Source organism: Equus przewalskii, chromosome 11 (assembly GCF_037783145.1).
Source record: "Equus przewalskii isolate Varuska chromosome 11, EquPr2, whole genome shotgun sequence".
NCBI lineage: Eukaryota > Metazoa > Chordata > Mammalia > Perissodactyla > Equidae > Equus > Equus przewalskii.
In genome coordinates, this window is record NC_091841.1 from 31,243,549 (window position 1) to 31,262,354 (window position 18,806).

The 18,806-nt window shown below is 57.1% G+C and overlaps 1 protein-coding gene across 7 annotated transcripts in view; it reads left to right on the top strand.

Moving 5' to 3' along the window:
* The window catches only part of NADSYN1 (NAD synthetase 1), a 42,652-nt gene extending 27,919 nt beyond the window's left edge, over window positions 1–14,733 (top strand). For 5 of the 7 annotated variants that reach the window (XM_070565765.1, XM_070565767.1, XM_070565764.1 and 2 more), the window contains 11 exons: window positions 22–146; window positions 625–673; window positions 1,601–1,703; window positions 2,178–2,346; window positions 3,387–3,522; window positions 4,479–4,585; window positions 8,408–8,539; window positions 9,132–9,201; window positions 12,283–12,411; window positions 13,262–13,438; window positions 14,474–14,733. In XM_070565765.1, coding sequence (XP_070421866.1) covers window positions 22–146; window positions 625–673; window positions 1,601–1,703; window positions 2,178–2,346; window positions 3,387–3,522; window positions 4,479–4,585; window positions 8,408–8,539; window positions 9,132–9,201; window positions 12,283–12,411; window positions 13,262–13,438; window positions 14,474–14,524 — 1,248 coding nt within the window. In that variant the 3' untranslated portion in view covers window positions 14,525–14,733. Of the gene's footprint in view, window positions 1–21; window positions 147–624; window positions 674–1,600; window positions 1,704–2,177; window positions 2,347–3,386; window positions 3,523–4,478; window positions 4,586–8,407; window positions 8,540–9,131; window positions 9,202–12,077; window positions 12,412–13,261; window positions 13,439–14,473 lie in introns of all 7 variants that reach the window. The other 2 variants (XR_011524223.1, XR_011524224.1) reach the window with 2 other exon arrangements.
* The last annotated feature ends 4,073 nt before the right edge of the window (window positions 14,734–18,806 follow it).

An 18,806-nucleotide genomic window follows, 5' to 3' on the forward strand; every position in this document is an offset into this window, starting at 1 on the left:
TGTCCTGAATGTCCATCGCAGGCCAGCAGGGTGAGCCCCTACCCCCGAGTGAAGGTGGACTTCGCCCTCTCGTGCCACAAGGATCTGTTGGAGCCACTGTCCGAGCCCCTCGAGTGGAAGTACCACCGTCCTGCCGAGGAGATCAGGTGGGGGTCCTTCGAGTGCAAGAAGGGATGCTGTGGCTCCGGGAGCCACTCCCTTGTCCCCACTGCTGCCGAGTCAGCTTGCACTGATCGCGCTGGGTGGTGGCACGGAGCCAGTGGTGGTGGCCGGTCATCAGAACCTGCCTGCGCTGGCTGCTGGTCAGGAGGAGGCTGTAGCTCGTCAGGGTCGAGGGCGTGGACACCGTAGCCAGACCGCCTGGCTTCTGCTCCCAGCTGTGCCCTTCCTTGTGCGAGGACCTTGGGTACAAACGCGCCGTCCCCTCCTTCCTGTGTCTCAGTTCTCCCATTTCCTAAAGGGGCCGACAGCACCTACCTGCCAGGGCTGCTGTGAGGTGCTTAGAACAGAGACGGGTGTGTCGTGAGAGCCCAGCTGCTGGCGGTTCTCGCTGGCGCTGCTTCCCCCTTGGCACCTGCCCCTAGCAGAGTGGATCCCTAACCTCCTGCTTCCAATTTTCCCCAGCCTTGGACCTGCCTGCTGGCTCTGGGATTTTTTAAGGCGTAGCCAACAGGTAAGATCTCCCATGTCTCACCAGCTCCCTTTGCTCATACTGCCGGTTGGTTTGCGTTGGATTGTATGGCAGACGAGTGACTGGTTTTTTTCCTTTTTTTTTTGTATGTGGGTCACCTGCACAGCGTGGTTGGTGAGTGGAGTAGGTCCATGCCCGGGATCTGAACCCGCGAACCTAGGCTGCTGAAGCAGAGTGCGCGCATGAAACTTTAACCACTGTGCCATGGGGCTGGGCTCTGATTTTTTTTTTTTTTGAGGAAGATTAGCCTTGAGCTAACTACTGTTGATCCTCCTCTTTTTGCTGAGGAAGACTGGCCCTGAGCTAACATCCATGCCCATCTTCCTCTATTTTGTATGTGGAACGCCTACCACAGCATGGCTTTTGCCAAGTGGTGCTGTGTCCGCACCCGGGATCCGAACTGGCGAACCCCGGGCCGCCGAGAAGTGGAAAGTGTGAACTTAGCTGCTGCGCCACCAGGCCGGCCCTGATTGTTTTTTTTTTTTTTAATGCAAACAACAAAAAAACATGTCTTCGCTCTGCCTCAGTTGGGAGCTTAGTCTATGCTAGCCAGAGGCTGAAGGGCACGCTGAGGCTGGCTCCACCTTTGGAGTCCTAGTGGGACCCATGTCCCGTGACCTTCGCAGTTCCGAGACTCGCCCTCTGCTGCTAGTCTCGTGGCCCCGCACGTCTGTAATTCACATGGAGAATCAGCCTTAGACACTCTCTGCAGGGGAAGGTCGTCCTTCCCTCCGGAAAATCCATTCTGGAACGTGCAGGCCGTCTTTTTTCCTCCCCCGGCGAGAGCTCAGACGCCCACGAGCCTGGTTGTGGAGCATCAGTCGGATTTGCGGGTGGAGCTGGGTTCCTGTTGGGCACGTGGCGTCTCTGAGGCTCGGCTCACACCCGCCTTTGTCTGGCCCCTTCCAGGCGGGCTTCTTCCTGCCCCTGAGTGGCGGGGTGGACAGCGCAGCCACCGCCTGTCTCGTCTACTCCCTGTGCCGCCAGGTCTGCGAGGCCGTGAAGAACGGAAGTAGGTGACGTCCGTCGGCTGGAGGGAGACGTGGGGGTCTGCCATGGGGCTGCCTGCGGGAGGAGCAGAGGAAAAACCCAGGTCCTGGGCAGCAGGGATCGTGGAGGCTTTGTGGACCTGCTCACCTGTCATAACATCATGCTCAAGTCCCGGGGCCTAGGGACAGCAGGGCCATTGAAGTCCCTCCCCAGGGCTTTGGACCAACATGGCTGTGTCCCTCAGGCACAGGTGCCTGCTGCTGCCTCTTGGCAGTGTGGCCCAGTGGAAAGAACACAGGCTTTGGGGTCAGGCAACCCAGGTTCAGATGCTCCCACCACGTGCTCCGATGGTGACCATTCCCTCTGTGCGTACAACCCAAACTGAGGACAATGACCCTTCTCTGACGAAAGAGCCGGGCCGAGGGAGAGGGATTAAGCCCCTCGGGCACCTCTCGCACAGCAAGCGGCTGATGCCCTGTGTCCCGGTGGTTTTCAGATCAGGAAGTGCTGGCCGACGTCCGGACCATCGTGAACCAGATCAGCTACACCCCCCAGGACCCCCGGGAGCTGTGTGGACGCATCCTGACGACCTGCTACATGGCCAGCGAGAACTCCTCCCGGGAGACGTGCAACAGGGCCACAGAGCTGGCCCAGCAGATTGGAAGGTAGAGGTGGGCACTCATGTTGGGCATGAGCGGATGGCGCTGACGAGGATTAGAGCCCCCAGAAACTCCTCCTGTGTAGGCATTTGCGGTTAAATGTAGGTCCAGGAATTGAGGTTTCTTCCCTCTCTTGATTTGAGCCAGATTTTAGGGAAACTGTGTATCAGTTTTATCCCAAAACCCAGCTGTGTCTAAGGTTTCCCCCCTCCTTCCGCTCCTTTCTTGCGTCACAGGCACAGGCTGCCAGGGCCGACGTGCTGCCCCATGGGATAACGGGGTGCCCGCTCAGCCAGTCTTGGGAGGGGCTGGTGGTGCGACGAACCTTGCTGCCCTCTTCCACCCCAGTCGGTTCTCTGTCCCTGAGGAAGATGCAGAGAGCTAGAGAAGGGAGACAGTTCCATTCGGAGTGTTCCGTTTATTCCGCCTCTCAGGAAAGCACAAGGAGCTGCCCCTCCTGCGTGCTGAGCTCACCTGCCCACCCCAGCAATTCTGCTCCTGGGTCTAGACTCAAAGGAAGTGAGGGCAGGACTCAAACGGATGTCTGTGCCGCCGTGTTCACAGCACTATTCACAATAGCCAGAAGGTGAAGACAACCCCTGCGTCCGTCAGCAGGTGAATGGACACACAGATGGTGGTCCAGGCATAGAATAACCGTAAAGAGAGGAAGCGCGGACACAGGCTACCACCTGGATGAACCTCAAGGACATGATGCTCAGTGAAAGGAGCCAGGCACGGAAGGACCACATATTGTGTGATTTCTCTAAAATGTCCAGAATAGGCAAATCCAAAGAGAAAGTGGACTAGTGGTTGTCAGAGGCTGCAGGAGGAGAGAACAAGGAGTGCTAATGGGTATGGGGTTTCCTTTATGGGGGATGAAAACGTTCTGGAACTAGATAGAGGTGGTAGTTGCACCACATTGTGAATGCACTAAATGCCACTGAATTGTGCACTTTGGTTAAAATGGTAAACCGTGTGTTACGTGTGTTTTATGTAACACACACGCGTGCGTGCTGCCCCTCCACGCACACCATTTCTCCTTCCAGCCACCACATCGGCCTCAACATTGATCCCGCCGTGAAGGCTGTCGTGGGCATCTTCAGCCTGGTGACAGGGACAAGCCCCCTGTTTGCGGTCCAGGGAGGAAGCAGCAGGGAAAACCTCGCACTGCAGAATGTACAGGTGGGCCTCCCAGCCTGGCCGCTGCCACCCCACAGCCAGGGCACCCTAGGGACAGCCAGTGTGGCGTCAGCAGCCGTGTCCTCAATAGAGACACTGACCATGCAGCCTCGTGGACAAGGCCAGGGGTCTGCGTGTGTGTGGGAAAGAGCATACAAGTGTTTGAGTGTGTAAGAGGGTGTGATTGTGCATGTGAATGTGTAAGTGCAAGAGTAAGAGGGTGTGAGGGTGTCTGAGAGTGCGTGAGTGTGTGTGGGTGAACGTATGTGTGAGCATGACTGTGTGAGTGAAAGTATGAGAGTGAGACAGAAGTGTGAATGAGTGTGTACACAAGTGTGTGCATGTGTGTGATCAGAGTGTGTATGCATGGTGTGAGTGTGTGCATTAGTGTGAGAGTTTGTGAGAGTGAGGTGTGAGTGTGCACAAGTGTGTGCGTGTGAGTGTCGGTTTTCTGCATCTTCGGGCGGGGACTGCCCTAGCTCCCAGGCTACAGCAGGAGAGCTGGACACTTGTCAGCTGGTGGAGGGACAGAGGGGCCCTGGGCGCCAGCTGCTCAGCTCTGCGCCTCCCTCTGACCCCTTTCTGTGGGCATGGGTGGCCTTCCCTCCTCCAGAAACACCTGTGGTGTGGGGAGTGGTGCGCGATGGCCGAGATCCCGCCCCGCTGACTTTGCAGTCCAGGCCAGGCTCTCGGCCTCCCGGCTCTGGTCCTTCCATCTCGGACACCACTGCTGCAGGGCGCACACGAGCACCGCGGAGACGGGGCCACCCCGGGAGGAACACAGGCCTCCTGGACCCTCTCTGGATGCTAGAAAGCCCCTAGATTACCATGATCTTCCTCTTCTCCAGAGCTGGCTGGGGAGAACCCTTTCTCCAGCTGTGACGGGAACACTGTGTTGATATGTGGGCCCCGCGTGCTCGGGCCCTGCACAGGGTAACATGTCCCCTCCTGTCGTCCAGGCTCGGATAAGGATGGTCGTTGCCTATCTCTTCGCTCAGCTGAGCCTCTGGTCCCGGGGTGCTCGAGGTGGGCTGCTGGTGCTCGGATCCGCCAACGTGGATGAGAGGTGAGTGTGGCCCGGTGGGCGTGGCGGGGGCTCCCTAGCACCTGAGTCTCTGCAGGCGAGCACTCCGGAGGCGATGAGACCATGATGTCTCACTGGTTCTTGCAGCGTCTGTGTGTGTGGTGGGGGTCACATCATCCTACATCTCAGGGCACATTTGGCTCCAGGGGCAACGTCGTTTCTCCAGTTTCCCCGTGACCGAGTGTGAAGACGGCCAGCGCTGTGTCCCTCCGGCTCCCTCGACCCCAGCCCTGCCCGGCTTCACCTCGCTCCTGGGTCTTCCTTCATCCTGTGTCTCAACCATCTTCCACCCCCGCCGCACGCGTTCAGGCTGGTCTCTCTCTCCTGGGCGATTCCTCTGCCTCTTAGGTCGTCCGTCTGTAGCCAGTTTTCATTTCCAAGCCACAGAGTTCATTTTTCATGTGACCGCTTTCTTGTATTGTTCTCTTGTTAAAAAAAATTGTTCCTTATTAGCTGGCGAATTTCAAAAACGTTAACTGTCCATCCCGGGCCCCACCTCCTGTGCATCCTGCTCACGCAGCCGAGAGAGGGTGGCCTGGCAGGATGGGGATGTGGAGTGGCGAGCCGTGGTTGGCTTCTGGCATCCTTTGGTGTCAGAGGGAGAATCGTCAGTTTCTGCTGATGGACCAGATGAGGGGTGAGGATGCCCAGGCCGACCCTGAGTTTTGGGGCCTGAGCAACCTACAGGATGGACTTGCCCGTGACCAGATGTGGGAGACGGCGGGAAGAGGGTGGGGAGATCAGGGGTTCGGTTTTGGGAATGCTGAGTTGGAGGTACTTTCTAGACACCCAAGTGGAGATGTGAGGCAGGCAGCTGTTCAGGGATTCTGAAGTTCAGGGGTGAAACACACATCAGGGAGTCCTCAGCGTGGTGAGGTGCCATTGAAGCCACAAGACCGGGTGGGGTCACCATGAGACTGTCCACACAGCAGGGAGGGGCTTCAAGGACTGTGCCCTGAGACACCCCTGTACTGGGAACCTAGGGGGTGAAGAGGTCCCAGAGAAAAGGAGAAGCAGGCGGCCAGGTGGGAGTCAACCAAGAGAAAGTGGTACCCAGAGCCAAGCAGAGGCTCCTCCCGGGAGGAGGAGGGGGCTGACGGTGCTTATTGATCAGGGATGGGGAGCACTGGGGTTGGCCACAGGGTTTTCCAGACTGAAGACTCGGGGGGCGGAGCTTGACAAGGACGGTTTTGCTGGAGGGGCCACGGCAGGAACCTGGCAGGAGAAGGCTCTCGAGAGAACAGGATGGGGCGTGGAGACACCCCCGAGGGATTCAGTCGCAGGAAGGTGGGGCTGAGAGAGGATTTGAAGGTGGGAGGCCTTAGAGCATTCCTTGTGCTCACGGAAGTGGAAGTGGAGGCGAGCATCGATGATGCGCGTGCATGAGGGGAGCCTGGTCCACTTGCTGAAACTGGTGAAAATGCCTGTTACGTGACGGTCTCAGTCAGCTCGGGTGTCCACACGAAACAACACGCACTGGGTGGCTGCAACCACAGACGTTTGTAGCTCGCGGTCCTGGATGCTGGGAGCCCGCGATCCGGGTGCCGGCTGATTGGTTCCTGGTGAGGACTCTTCCTGATTTGCAGATGGCCACCTCTTGCCATGTCCTCACAGGGCAGGGAGACAGAAAGCTCTCCCTCCTCTTATAGGGACATCAGTCCTGTTGGATTAGGACCCACTCTTTTTTTTTTTTTTTTTAAAGATTTTATTTTTTCCTTTTTCTCCCCAAAGCCCCCCGGTACATAGTTGTGTATTCTTCGTTGTGGGTCCTTCGAGTTGTGGCATGTGGGACGCTGCCTCAGCGTGGTCTGATAAGCAGTGCCATGTCCGCGCCCAGGATTCGAACCAACGAAACACTGGGCCGCCTGCAGCGGAGCACGCGAACTTAACCACTCGGCCACGGGGCCAGCCCGAGGACCCACTCTTATCGCCTCATTTAACCTTGATGGACTCCTAGAGACCCATCTCCAAATACGGTCGCGCTGGGGGTTGGGTAATCAGCATGTGAATTTTGGGGGGACACCAGACGTTCAGTCTGTAACAGTGACTTCTTCAGCCAAGTTGTCCTTCGAGTCCAACCGAGCCACCGAATCCGTCTCAATTTCAGGCAGGAAAAGTCTGTCTTAATTTTCAACATATAAACATACCAACCCCCTTCCCCACGGTAACCGCCTCCCTTCTAGATTTTCATTCTCAGACAGAGACACGGCAGGAGCCTTGCCCTGAGTGGGTCTCCTGGTTGGCCCGGGGCCCCACACCTGCAGGCGCTGTCCCCACACTGTCTGCGTTACTCCTGGTGCATCTTTGGGAGTAGGCAGGGAATGGCGGAGGTGCGGTGAAAGATGAAAACAGGCATCTCTTCCGGCCAGTAAGTCCCACACGATGACCTGTTTTGCTGTCAGCTGTCCCTCCACAGGACGGGGGGCGGTGGGATGCCCAGCGGGGCTTGGTTGGAGGAGGCCCCGCCAGGCACCAGGTTGTGATCGTCCCTCTGTTTGGCACCCTGGGGGTCTCCCACCCGGGCATCGCACCCTAGTAGGAGTCAGGAGGGGTGCGAGGTTGTTGTCTCTCTGGGAGAGTGGGGAGAGGTCCGTGGTGTGAGTGGAGGTGGGCAGGGGCCACGTGGCGGTGGCACAGGTGCGTTTCCAGGTGTGTGTGGAGGTGTAGGGGAGACGGGCGGAGAGCAGCAGCTGTTTTTGAGGAACTGTATGTTCAGCAAGGCTGGTGTTGCGGGGTGAGCTTGGGGAGCGTGGAGAAATGCATGTGGCCAGACAGGCAGCGGCCGGACCCTGGAAGGCCTGATGGAGCAAAGACACCGACGCCGGGGAGACTCACAGCCCAGGGGGCGTGGTCAGGCATCGCCGTGGAGGCGGGCGGGCGGGCTCGGGGCGGGGGTGGAGACCTGCGGTCATCCAGTGGTCCAGCGAGAGAACATGGTGGCCTGCATGGTGGTGGGTGGGGTGGAGAGGGACAGAGCGGTTGAAGAGGTGGACGAGTGTCCTGTGGCTGCTGTGACAAATGACCGCAGGGTCAGTGGCTTCAACGACACGAAGGATCCTCTTGCAGTTCTGTAGGGTGGAAGTTCAGCGTGGGTCTCGCTGGGCTGAGGTCAAGGTGTCACAGGGCTGCTTCCTTCTGGACGCTCCAGGGACACGCCCTTCCTGGCTTTTCACAGCCTCCGGAGTCGTCCACGTCTCTTGGCTCGTGGCCCCTTCCTCTGTCTGCAAACCCAGCAGTGTCGCGTATCTGTGTCTTTCCTCTGTCGTCACAGCTCCCTCTGAGTCTGACCCCCTGCCTCCCTTGTCCACTTTTAAAGACTCTTGTGCATTTAGGACCCACCTATAATCTTCACATCTCAAGGTCCTCAATTTAGTGACATCTGGAAAGTCCCTTTTGTCCTGTAAGGTCACGTATTTCACAGGTTCTGGGCGTAGACGTGGCATAGGTGTGGACATCGTTGGGGGCCACTCTTCTGCCCACCCAGGAGGCCTCCTAGAGGAGGAGTTGCCAGGTGTGGAGAGATGACCTCGCTGCTCTTGCCTGAGCAACCACATGCGCTGAGGTCCTGCCCGGCCCTCCTGGGACAGGCTGCTCCCAGCTGATCATGCCCAGCTGTGTTTCCCAGCCCCGATTTCCTCTCTGGGGTGCCAAATACCTCTCCTTGGTCACCTGCAGCCTTTGCCCCTTTCCTAATCTGCCCTAGTCATACCAGACTTCCCCGCCACCCTCCGATTTGCCAAGCTTCTGGTTCCTGGGCCCCCCTGGGCTGCCGCACAGAAACTGTGTGCTCTCTCTCGTGCTCAGTCTCCTCGGCTACCTGACCAAGTACGACTGCTCCAGCGCAGACATCAACCCCATAGGCGGGATCAGCAAGTCGGACCTGAGAGCCTTCGTCCAGTTCTGCATCGAGCGCTTCCAGCTTCCCGCCCTGCAGAGGTGAATGTGTGCCCGCAAGACCGTGGCTGTGGCCCCTGGGCCACCCTCACCCCACGCAGCCACCTTCTGAGCTCCCTGTTGCCTGATGAAAATAGTCCTGCCCTTTGGCGGGCTCTTGGGGGTCTCGTGACCAGGCCGCCCCATTCCTTCTTGTCACTGCTCCGTCGTTTCCCCAGGGGGACATTGGGCAACGTCTGGAGACTTTTTTGGGTTCACGATGGGGTGTGCTCCTGGCGTCAAGTGCGTAGAGGCTTCTAAATGCCCTACAGTGCCCAAGACGGCCCCACAGTGGAGCACGCCTGGCCCGAATGTCAGTGGCGCCACAGTGGAGCAGCCACGTGTAGTTCCCCACCGTCAGCCTCCTGCCCTCCAGGTGATGAAGCCACGCTGGCATCCGTGCTCTCTATCCGGGGACCCTCCCTCTGGGAAGCCCGGCACCGCCAACCCTGGCTCTCGCCGACACCGATGGGTTGACAGTGCGCAACTGGAGACTGGCTCGCGTGCTGGGGACAGTTGGTTTGGGGATTTTGTCCCAAAGCTCACGAGCACTTTGGCAGCCGTTGTGACTGCCCTCTGTGTGTCTTGGCTGCAGCATCCTGGCAGCGCCGGCCACCGCAGAGCTGGAGCCCTTGACCAACGGACAGGTGTCGCAGACTGACGAGGTAACGGTGGGGGCCTTGTCACTGTGTTTCTTCCCGTCTCCCTGCTCCTGGCTTGTCTGTGGGGGATTCCTTCAGTCGCACTCCCGGCCTTTGACATTTCGGTTCAGGCTTCTTGAGGTCGGGTCCCGAAATGAGGGGGACGAGGTGAGTGGGGAGGGAGAGCATGGACGAGGGGAGTGTCTCCATGTGCCATAGGGCGACCTCAGAGAAGAGTCGCTCTTGACTTCTCCATGTTGTCCTGACCTTTTAACGCTTGGGGCTGGTTGGGGTCATAGGCTGTGGTTTGCAGCTTTTGTGGACACTGTGGAAGTGGCCATAGACTGTCGTAAGATCCAAGACAACTCACCTTCCTGCTGCCAGCTCCTTCGGTCACAAAGATTTACCTCTGTATTTTCTTCGGAGAATTTTATAGTCTCAGCCCTTATGTTGGGGGTCTGTGATCTCGTCGAGTTAATGTTTGGGAATGGTGAGGGGAGGGGGGCCACCCTCACCCCTTTGCATGTGGACATCCGAGTGTCCCGGCGCGAGTTGTTGAAAAGACTCTTCTTTCTCCCATTGAACTGTCCTGGCTCCCTTGTTGAAAACCAGTTGACTGTAAATGTGTGGGTTTATTTCTGGATTCTATTCCGTTGGTCTGTGTGTCTGTTCTCGTGCCGGTACCACACTATCTTGATTACTGTTGCTTGTAGTGAGTTTTGAAATTGGTAAGTGTGAGTCTCCCTGCTTTGTTCTTCTTTTTTCAAGGTCATTTTGGCTCTTCTGGGTCCCTTGAATTTTTGTGTGAATTTTGAGACCAGTTATTTTCTGCCGAAAAAAGAAAAAAGCCCGCTTGGATTTTCATAGCGATCGCATTGAATCTGTAGACCAATTTGACGGGTAACACCATCTTGATAGTATTAATCTTCTCATCATGAACATGGGATGTGCTCCCATTTATTTAGGTTGTCGGTAGTGCCTTTCGACAATGTTTTGTAGAGTATAAGCGTGCACTTGTTTTGTTAAATTCCCTTCTGAGTAGTTTACTCTTCTTGCTACTATTGTCAGCAGAACTGTTTTCTTCATTCCGTTTTTGGATGCTTCGTTGCCAACGTACAGAAACACAGTTGATATTCTCTTCTGTTTTTTGTTCTCTATTTCGTTCGTTTCTCCTCCAGTCTTTACTCCATCCTTCTACGGGCATGAGGGTTAGTGTGCTTTTTCCTCATTGTCGTAGGGCAGAAGGTTGGGTTGTCGATTTGAGATCTTCTTTCTTCATATGGGCGTTTACAGCTATGAATTTCTGTCCTCGCCCGGCTGTCGCCACAGCCCGTGTCTCGATAGGCTGCGTCTTCATTTTCCTTCATCTCCAAGTGTTTTCCGATTTTCTTGTGATTTCTTCTTTGAGCCTTTGGTTGTTCAGCTGTGTGCTGTTTCATTGCCACATGTGCGTGAGCTTCTGAAATTTCTTTCTGCTGCTGAATTTGTAATTCTGTTCCAGTATGGTCGGACAGCACACTTTGTGTGATTTCAGCGTTTACAATTTATGGAGGCTGTTACAGCCTCGCGTGCGTCTGTCATGGAGACTGCTCCGCGTGCGCTGGGGAAGCGCCTGTATTCCTCAGGTGCTGGCTGGAGGTTCTGAGGGTGTTTGCGGGGCTGGTTGGTTGACGGTGTTCCAGTCTTCCAGCTTCCCCTCGATTGTTTTCTCTAGTTCTGCCTGTTGTCGAAAGTGGGCAATCGAAGTCTCTATTAGTGTTGAATTTAGGGCATTAAAGCGTCACACGAGAAAATGTGCACTTTGTGTGAAAGAAGGAAGTAGAGGAGGTCACATGCCAGCACCCGTCAGGTGCTGGGGGCTCGGTGGTGAGCAGGGTGGACACGGTCACTTTCCCTAAAATGCTCATAGTCCCCTGGAGGGGACAGACAAGCAGGCAGGAACCGTGGTGGCCCCAGGTGGCTATGACTGCTGCCCGCAAAATCAACCCGGGTGACCCGGTGGTGGCAGTGTCCCTTAGATAGAGGTCAGCACAGGCCTCCCCAAGGAGGAGATGGTGGAGCTGAGGCCGGAGGGAAGGCCAGGGTGGGCAATGGGAGCAGGAGGCGGGGCTCCTCCAGACCCTGCTCGGAGGAGAGGGCTGTGCTGCGTCACCGTCCGTCTCTCTGACGGGGCTCTGGCTGTCTATTCTGGGCTGCGCGAGAGTCGAGAGGGAACTGGAGCAGATGCTGAGGAGTGGAGAAGGCGTCCAGCTCGGGTGAGCCTCGGTGTGAGGCTGACCCTTTGGAGCCGGGCCTGGGGCATGCTGCAGCCTCTGACAGGGCCCTGATTTCTGCAAACGTATTCTCTCTCCTCTGAGTCCTCCGCTCTTGAGGAAAGCGGGCTCCCGGGGCCAGGGCCTGGGGCCTGTCTGCTCGGCCGCTGTGCCTGACGTGGAATGGTGCCTGTATGGGTTTCCTGGGGTGGCTGTAACAGTGGCCGCAGACCAGGCAGCTTGAACAACAGAACTCATTCTCTGCTGGTTCTGGAGGCCAGAGTCTGGACTCCAGGTGCTGGCAGGGCTGCGCTCCCTCCGAAAATTCTAGGGGAGGGTCCTTCCTGCCTCTTCCAGCTTCTAGGGGCCCCAGGAGTTCCTGGCTTCCGTCCGCATCACTGCAGCCTCTGCCTCCATCTTCATCTGGCCTTCTCTGTGTCTTCTCTTCTGTCTCCTCTAAGGGCGCCCGTCACTGGGTTTAGGGCCTGCCCCAAGTCCAGGGTCATCGCCCCTTGAGATCCTTAACCCGATCATATCTGCAAAGATCCTTTTTCCAAGTAAAGTCACAATTTCTAGGTTCTGGGGCTTAGGACATGTACACATCTTTTGTGAGGCCGCAGTTCAGTGACCTGCAGTTCTCAAAATCAGGTGTCTGTTCTTCGTCATGTTTTCCGAATGCCGCCGTCATATCCACCAGTCAGTGTTGGGGACAGGACCCTCAGCTCTGCTCCTGGCCCTCTGAGAACGTCTCCCCTCCCCTGCGTCTCCGATCCCCGTCCCCGAGAGAAGTTTTAAGTGCTCTTCCGGCGCCGACGTGCTGTCCCTCCGGGAAACGCCTGTCGTTCCTCCGCAGGAAGACATGGGGATGACGTACGCAGAGCTCTCCGTCTACGGGAGACTCCGGAAGGTGGCCAAGACCGGGCCCTATAGCATGTTCTGCAGACTCCTCACCATGTGGGGCCACATCTGTACCCCGCGGCAGGTAAGACCGTGCGTGACACCGCAGAGGGAAGCCGGCAGGAAACGCCACCTCACAGTGGTGGGTCTGACACCAGAGCCAGGACACATGGTGAACCCTTAAAGCAGTGATACTCTAGCTCATGGTCCTCCTGCCCAGGTCTGAGCTGTCGCCAGCTCGGGCCCTGCCTAAGTGCATCTGACTGGGGCTCCACCACACCATATCGAGCAAGCAAGCTGCTCCCCCTCTGCTTTTTTCTTTGGTGAGGAAGATTGGTCCTGAGCTAACACCTGTTGCCAGTCTTCCTCTTTTTACTTGAGGAAGATTGGCCATGAGCTAACATCTGTGCCAGTCTTCCTGTTCTTTGTATGTGGGACGCCGCCACAGCAGAGCTTGATGAGTGGTGTGTAGGCCCCTGCCCGGGATCCGAACCCGCGAAACCTGGGCCACCAGAGCAGAGTATGTGAACCCAAATGTTATGCCACTGGGCTGACCCCTAGCTGCTCCCCTTTTCAGGGGGGTAGAGGGCAAATTTTGAGGTCCGAATATCACTGCTCTTCTGCTAGAAGCCCATAAACATGGTGGTCCCCACAGAACCGCCTGCAAGCCTCATGGAATACGTCTTGCTGGGACCCCCGCTCAGCTCTCCTGATGCAGTATCCTGGGGCGTCAGAGTGGGGAACCCGCGTTTTTATAGCTCAGCCGGCCGCCCCAACCTGAGCGCTGGCATTCGTCCCCTCCTGCCCTCGGGGACGTCCAGATGCAGCGGGAGAACCCATTCGCTTGCGCGGCCCAAGGTGACCCGGGTCAGAACTCTGGCCTCGGATCATCCAACTTGACCAACTTGAAGTCGTGTGTGTGGCTCACCTCCCAGGTGGCTGAGAAGGTGAAGCGGTTTTTCTCGAAGTACTCCGCGAACAGACACAAGATGACCACGCTCACGCCCGCCTACCACGCAGAGAGCTACAGCCCCGACGACAACAGGTTCGATCTGCGGCCGTTTCTCTACCACACCGGCTGGCCGTGGCAGTTCCGGTGCATAGAAAACCAGGTACGTCAGGCACAAGTGCACAAGTGATTTTTTTCTCTGTGTTAAATGTCTGTCGTGGAAACGTCAACTCGTTTCTGTCCAAGACCGAAAAGCGGTTTTATATACACGGCGTCATCTTTTCCGGTGTCCTCATTTCCACAAAGGGACCAGTGTGTCTAAGGCCGTCAGAGCTTGGCGTGTGCTGCTTAGGCCGCGCTGTGTTTACTGGTGCTGCACATAGAAAAGCAGTCGCCGTCATGGCTTTACGAACGTGTGCCTGTCACTGTCGTTTCTAGACAACCCGAGCGTCCAGATGGCTTCAGATCTTGTAAACCGCCCTGTTTTTCCTTTCTTTTTGTAATTAATTGATAGAATAAAGGAGGGATTAATAACGTCAATTTAGAAAGCAAGTCGAGGTCCTGCCCGCCTTCCCTCGTCCAAGGTGAAGCGTTGGCACCGTGACGGAGGGCACGTCAGACGGGGCCCTCCCTGGAGCGGGCAGAAGCTGACGGGAGGAGGACGGCCCCTTGGTATGCGCACAGGGCAACACTGAAAAGAAGACATCGTGAGAAGTGGGACGCCGAGCTCGAGAGTCCTGGGGGCCAGCAGGAGCCCACTTTACACCTGGTGGTTGCGGGAGGCGTCTGAGCTCGGGATGCTGCACACATCCTGCCGTGCGTGGGACAGCCCACCTCCCACAGAGAATTAGTGCAAGGCAGGGCTTGGCCGCCACCAAGAGGCACTCAGCGAGGGATTCCCCCACATCAGGTGCAGGGTTCACAGGTTGTGCAGCCAAAAGATGGACAAGTGTCAGGACCTTTGTAAGACACGTAGGTAGAGACCACCAGGAAGGTGTGGAGCCCGTCCTTCCAGCCTGTGCCGTGCACGTGCTCTGCCTTCTGCCCACATCTCGGCACGTTGTAGATACTGTCTGAGAACCTGCTGTTTCAGGTCCCCGACTGCCACCCTCTTTGGGTGTGAATTGGTGTATTTCGGCAGTGTGATTGTTGAAGTCGGCACGTGGACGCCGTGTGTCCATGAGACTTCTCTTTCCAGGTTCTCCAGCTCGAGCGGAGAGAGGCGCAGGACCTGGATGGCGTGGACTGACGTCGGGCCCTGCGTGGAGTGCTCCCCTTCCCCTGAGGATCCCACGTCATGTGGCCTCGCTAGTGACCACCGGCGTGAGCCACTCCCTGCCCAGACGGCGTGGTCAGCAAGTCTTGTTTTCCATTTTAAGGGAGAGGGGATCTCCTCAGTCTTCAGTCTCGTTCCTTTAACAAATGGCAGAAATAAAGAGGGCGTGATGTTTAACTCTCCTCTTGAAGCCAGCTCTCTCTCTGGCCTCCCTGGCCCTCGTGCAGCTGCTCCAGAATCTCCCCAGAGCCCCGGGCGACGCCAAAGTCGAGGGAGAGTTCTTCAGGAAGGGATGGAGGAGGACCTGGGGGCAGGAGGATTCTGGAATGACTCCCGCTCACCCGTGCACCCACCCTTGCAATCTTCCTCTGTCCTTGCTTACGATTGTTCTCACTGTCCCTCTTTGTCCAGACCGGCCCGTTTCCCTGATCTGTGTTTCATGGTTATCATCATTGTCATTCTGAGGACGTAAGCCGGCGGGGGTATAGATTTGCCTCCATCGCACGCCACCAGGAAAGGCTTCAGAACATGGCACGCACGGGGCCCGCTGCTCCTTCGTCAGTCTGTGACCCTCCTGATGTGCTGCCACAAGGAAGGGTCCCCCCGGGTGGCAGGCTGCCTGACGTCCTTGCCAGCGTCCTTCGTCTGTCTCGGTCTCCTCATCTCTGGGTGGGTACCAGTGTTAAGTGGGGTGGTGCCGGAATATGGAGCACTCAGCTGGGTGTTGTCTGTGTTGCATAGCTGTTGTCACCATGTCATCTGTCATTGCCTCAAGGAATCCGTCCTCCACGTCACATCGTGGCCTGACCCTCCTGCCTGGATGGGTCTGAAGGCACAGGGTTAGCTGGGGCCTGTCCTGGGCTGGGCTGGCCTGCGTCTTGGCAGGACGGGGGGCACACAGGCAGGTTTTGGGGAGAAACATGCAGAAGGTTGAGATCCGATGGCGGTTGATTAGTTAGAACTAGCACAGCTTGAGGATGGGCGTTGCCTGCGTCTGTTCTTCTGTAGCCAGGCAGTGTGCGCCAGGAGGAGAGCTGGGCTCTGGGTGCAGCCCTTGCTGAATGTCCAGCCTTGGGTTCCAGCAACAAAGCATGGCCCCCTTTCTGCTGGGCCCCCAGGAATTCCCAGAAATATTTGCAAACCCCATCGGCCTGGACTTTCTGTGTGCAGGTTACCAAAAGCCCTACCCAAGAAAAGAAACTCGTAAACAAGAAAAGGAATTTATTGATCGGCGTGCTGAGCAGTCCAGGGGTAATGACAGCTTCAGGTCTGGCTGGATCCAGGGTAGGTGCAACATCATTAGTGTTACCAGACATAAACACGGGTTCTTTTACCTGCCACATGAGAGAGACCAAAATGAAAACTGGAAGGCCAGGCTTATGGCAAGGAAAGGATTTTTATTTTGGGTGACGTCAGCCCTCAAATTCGTCTCCTTGAAAGATGGGAGGCAAGGTATTTTAAAAGTTGTGAGGAATGTGGCTGCTTGCAGGGAGGGGGAGTCTGTGGCCTCGCTGATTGGCACTGTCCCACCAGCCTGCGTTTGGCCTTGTGAGGCTGCTGGTAGGGAGGAGGATGGCGAGATAAGGGAATCCACAAGAGAGCATCCTTGGTTATCTGCCTCCATGGTGCATGGTGGATTCTGGTCCCAGGAAGCTGAGGAGTTGGGGCCTGGGAAGCTTCCGTTTCTTGATATTCTCTGGACATCAGTTTCCCTGTAATGAACTTCAAAGGACCCGTAACCAGTCAAAATGTGCATATGAGGCCACCTGGGCTCTAACAGTTTGTGACTTCTACTTGCCTAGTGAAGTTGGTGATACAGGGTTACAGAACCTGGTAATTACCTGTGATTGTAACTTAGGGAAACAGGAGGAGGGTGGGGTGCTTTGGTTTTGACCCCATGCGTGCTGGGTTTAAGGTAGGGGATGATGTCGGCCGTCTCATTAGGACTCTGTTTCTCTTCTCCCCGACCCTGCTCAGCTCGTCCCTCTCTCTGCTGGCCTCCTTCGTGCTCCGCGTCTGGGTGCTGTGGCTCCCGTCTTGGGAACTCCTGGGCTCAAATCCAGTAGGAAATTAGGACATTCATCTTCCTTGTTTCTTCAGCACCAGCCCTGGCTTTCCTCAGCCGGGTCACATGCCCATCCAGGCGCCAATTAGCTACAGTTCTTGGGTTCCCCAAAGAGGACCAGGAGGTGTTGCCAGAATTGGGGAGAACAGATGGCGAGTCCCCAGACAGGAAGTTCCACTGCACACGCCCCTCAGACACGCCCTGGCGCTGGACGACGGCGCCTCCCTCACCGCTCGCTCTCTAAAACCACACTTCCCAGGGACGTTGCTGTGGGCTCTGGGCCTGCAGACTGCACACACCTTGCCCTCAGCCTCCCACAGGGGCAGCAAGACCCAGGCAGGGATTAACAAGGCTGCCCTGAAGGCTTGGGGAGGAGAGGGCAATGACGACACGTCCTCCTTCCCCCAAGGCTGCCCCCATAAGCCGGGCAGCATCTGCGCCCCTTCCACTCCTGGACTCCATGCCCCTCCTGCAGGGCCAGGAGCACAGTAACCACCGTCCCCACCCCTCTGAAGGCCCATTCTCAGGACGGAGTCAGCCGCGCAAAGACAGCGTGTGTACAACGATGAAAAGCCATTTGCTGCCCCTCCTCTTGGCCTTGGAGAACCAAAAGCCCATTGCTACGGTCTGAATCTTTGTGTCCCCCCAAATTCGTCTGTGGAAACCCTCACCCCCAGTGCGATGGTGTTAGGAGGTGGGGCCTTCGGAAGGTGACTAGGTCGTGAAGGTAGAGTCCCCGTGAATGGGGTTAGTGCCATGGAAGAGGCCCCAGAGAGCTCTCTCGCCCCCTCCGTGCGAGGACACAGCGAGAAGTCGGTGACCTGGAAGAGGGCCCATGCTGGACCACGCTGGCACCTGACTCAGGCTTCCTGGCTCCAGAACTGTTTAGAGAAGCTTCTGGTCCGTGGATTCTTACAGCAGTCTGAGCTAGCACACACGTCAAGGTGGTTTTTCTGAAACACAGGAGCAGTTTACTCCTCAAGGAGAATTCACTCCTCCACTCAGGAGAACCCAGAGATGGGGTGACACTCCAGCAGTCAGAGACACGCCCGCCCGCGGGTGACGGGAGCCTTGTTCCTTCGAGGATGGTCGTCGGCATGGCCGGCGCGTGGAGGGGTGCGGACGCTGCAGGCAACTCTCCCCAGCCCTGTGACCTGTCCCCGGCTTTGAGGGGATGGGGGTGGTGACACGAAGGAGTCCCAGGAAGTGGGGCCGTGGGGTTCAGCAGCTGAGGAGGTGGGAAGCTCACATGTTGTCACCTGAGATGACCTCACCCCGGGTGACGGGCAGGCCCCCTCAGTACAGGCCTCATCACCCCAGGGTGTCCCAGGGCAGGGTGGGCACCTTGCTGACTGTGGGGAGGAAGTGGGCGCCTGGTGTGACATCCTCATGTCTGCAGGCCCCGCCCACTTTGGGGGAGGCCATGGCTTGGGCACTCCCGAGTCTGCTGGAGCACTCAGCAGGAGCACTCCACGTCTGAGGTGAGGCCTGCCTGTTCCCACACCCGTCTGTGTTGGAAACGGGATGAGGGAGCCTCTGTCTCAGGGAAGGGAGAGAGAGTGAGCATGCGACACAGGACGGCCTCGTCGGATGGAGGCAGGGTCAGAGGTCTCAAAACATCGACTGCAGGAGCTGCCTGAGCTCAGGGGCCCCGGGACCCTGGCCCCTGCCAGCCTATTACAGGTGGTGACCTCCAGTTACAGGGCAATGTCTCTCCAGTTACAGATAGTGTCTCCCGGTTATAGGGCAGTGTCCTCCAGTTACAGGCTAGTGTCTCCCCTGTCCATAGGGTAGTGTCCTTCCAGTTATAGGACAGTCACCAGAGCTCAGCCAATGAAAAGATACTGGTTCTTCTCTGCAGCCAGCAGGTCGCTGAAGGGTCCTGGCCCTCTCCTCAGACACAGACACAGACAAGACCCACCCTGCTTCCTGGAGAGGGAAGGTCAAACGCAGAGCTAACTCCACATCTGCTGGGGCTGCTCCTGAGAGCTAAGACTCACCAGCGCCATTCTCTCCACCCCGGAGGGTCCCACAAGCCTGGGCTAAAACACTCAGTGACACAGCAGCCTGAGGGAGCCCACGAGGACCCAGGTCTCATCACACTGGTTTACTGAAGCAGCCACATCCACGACCAGGCTCAGGTGGTCCTTCAGACAGGAATTGATCCAAACTTTATTTCGCTGGAATCCT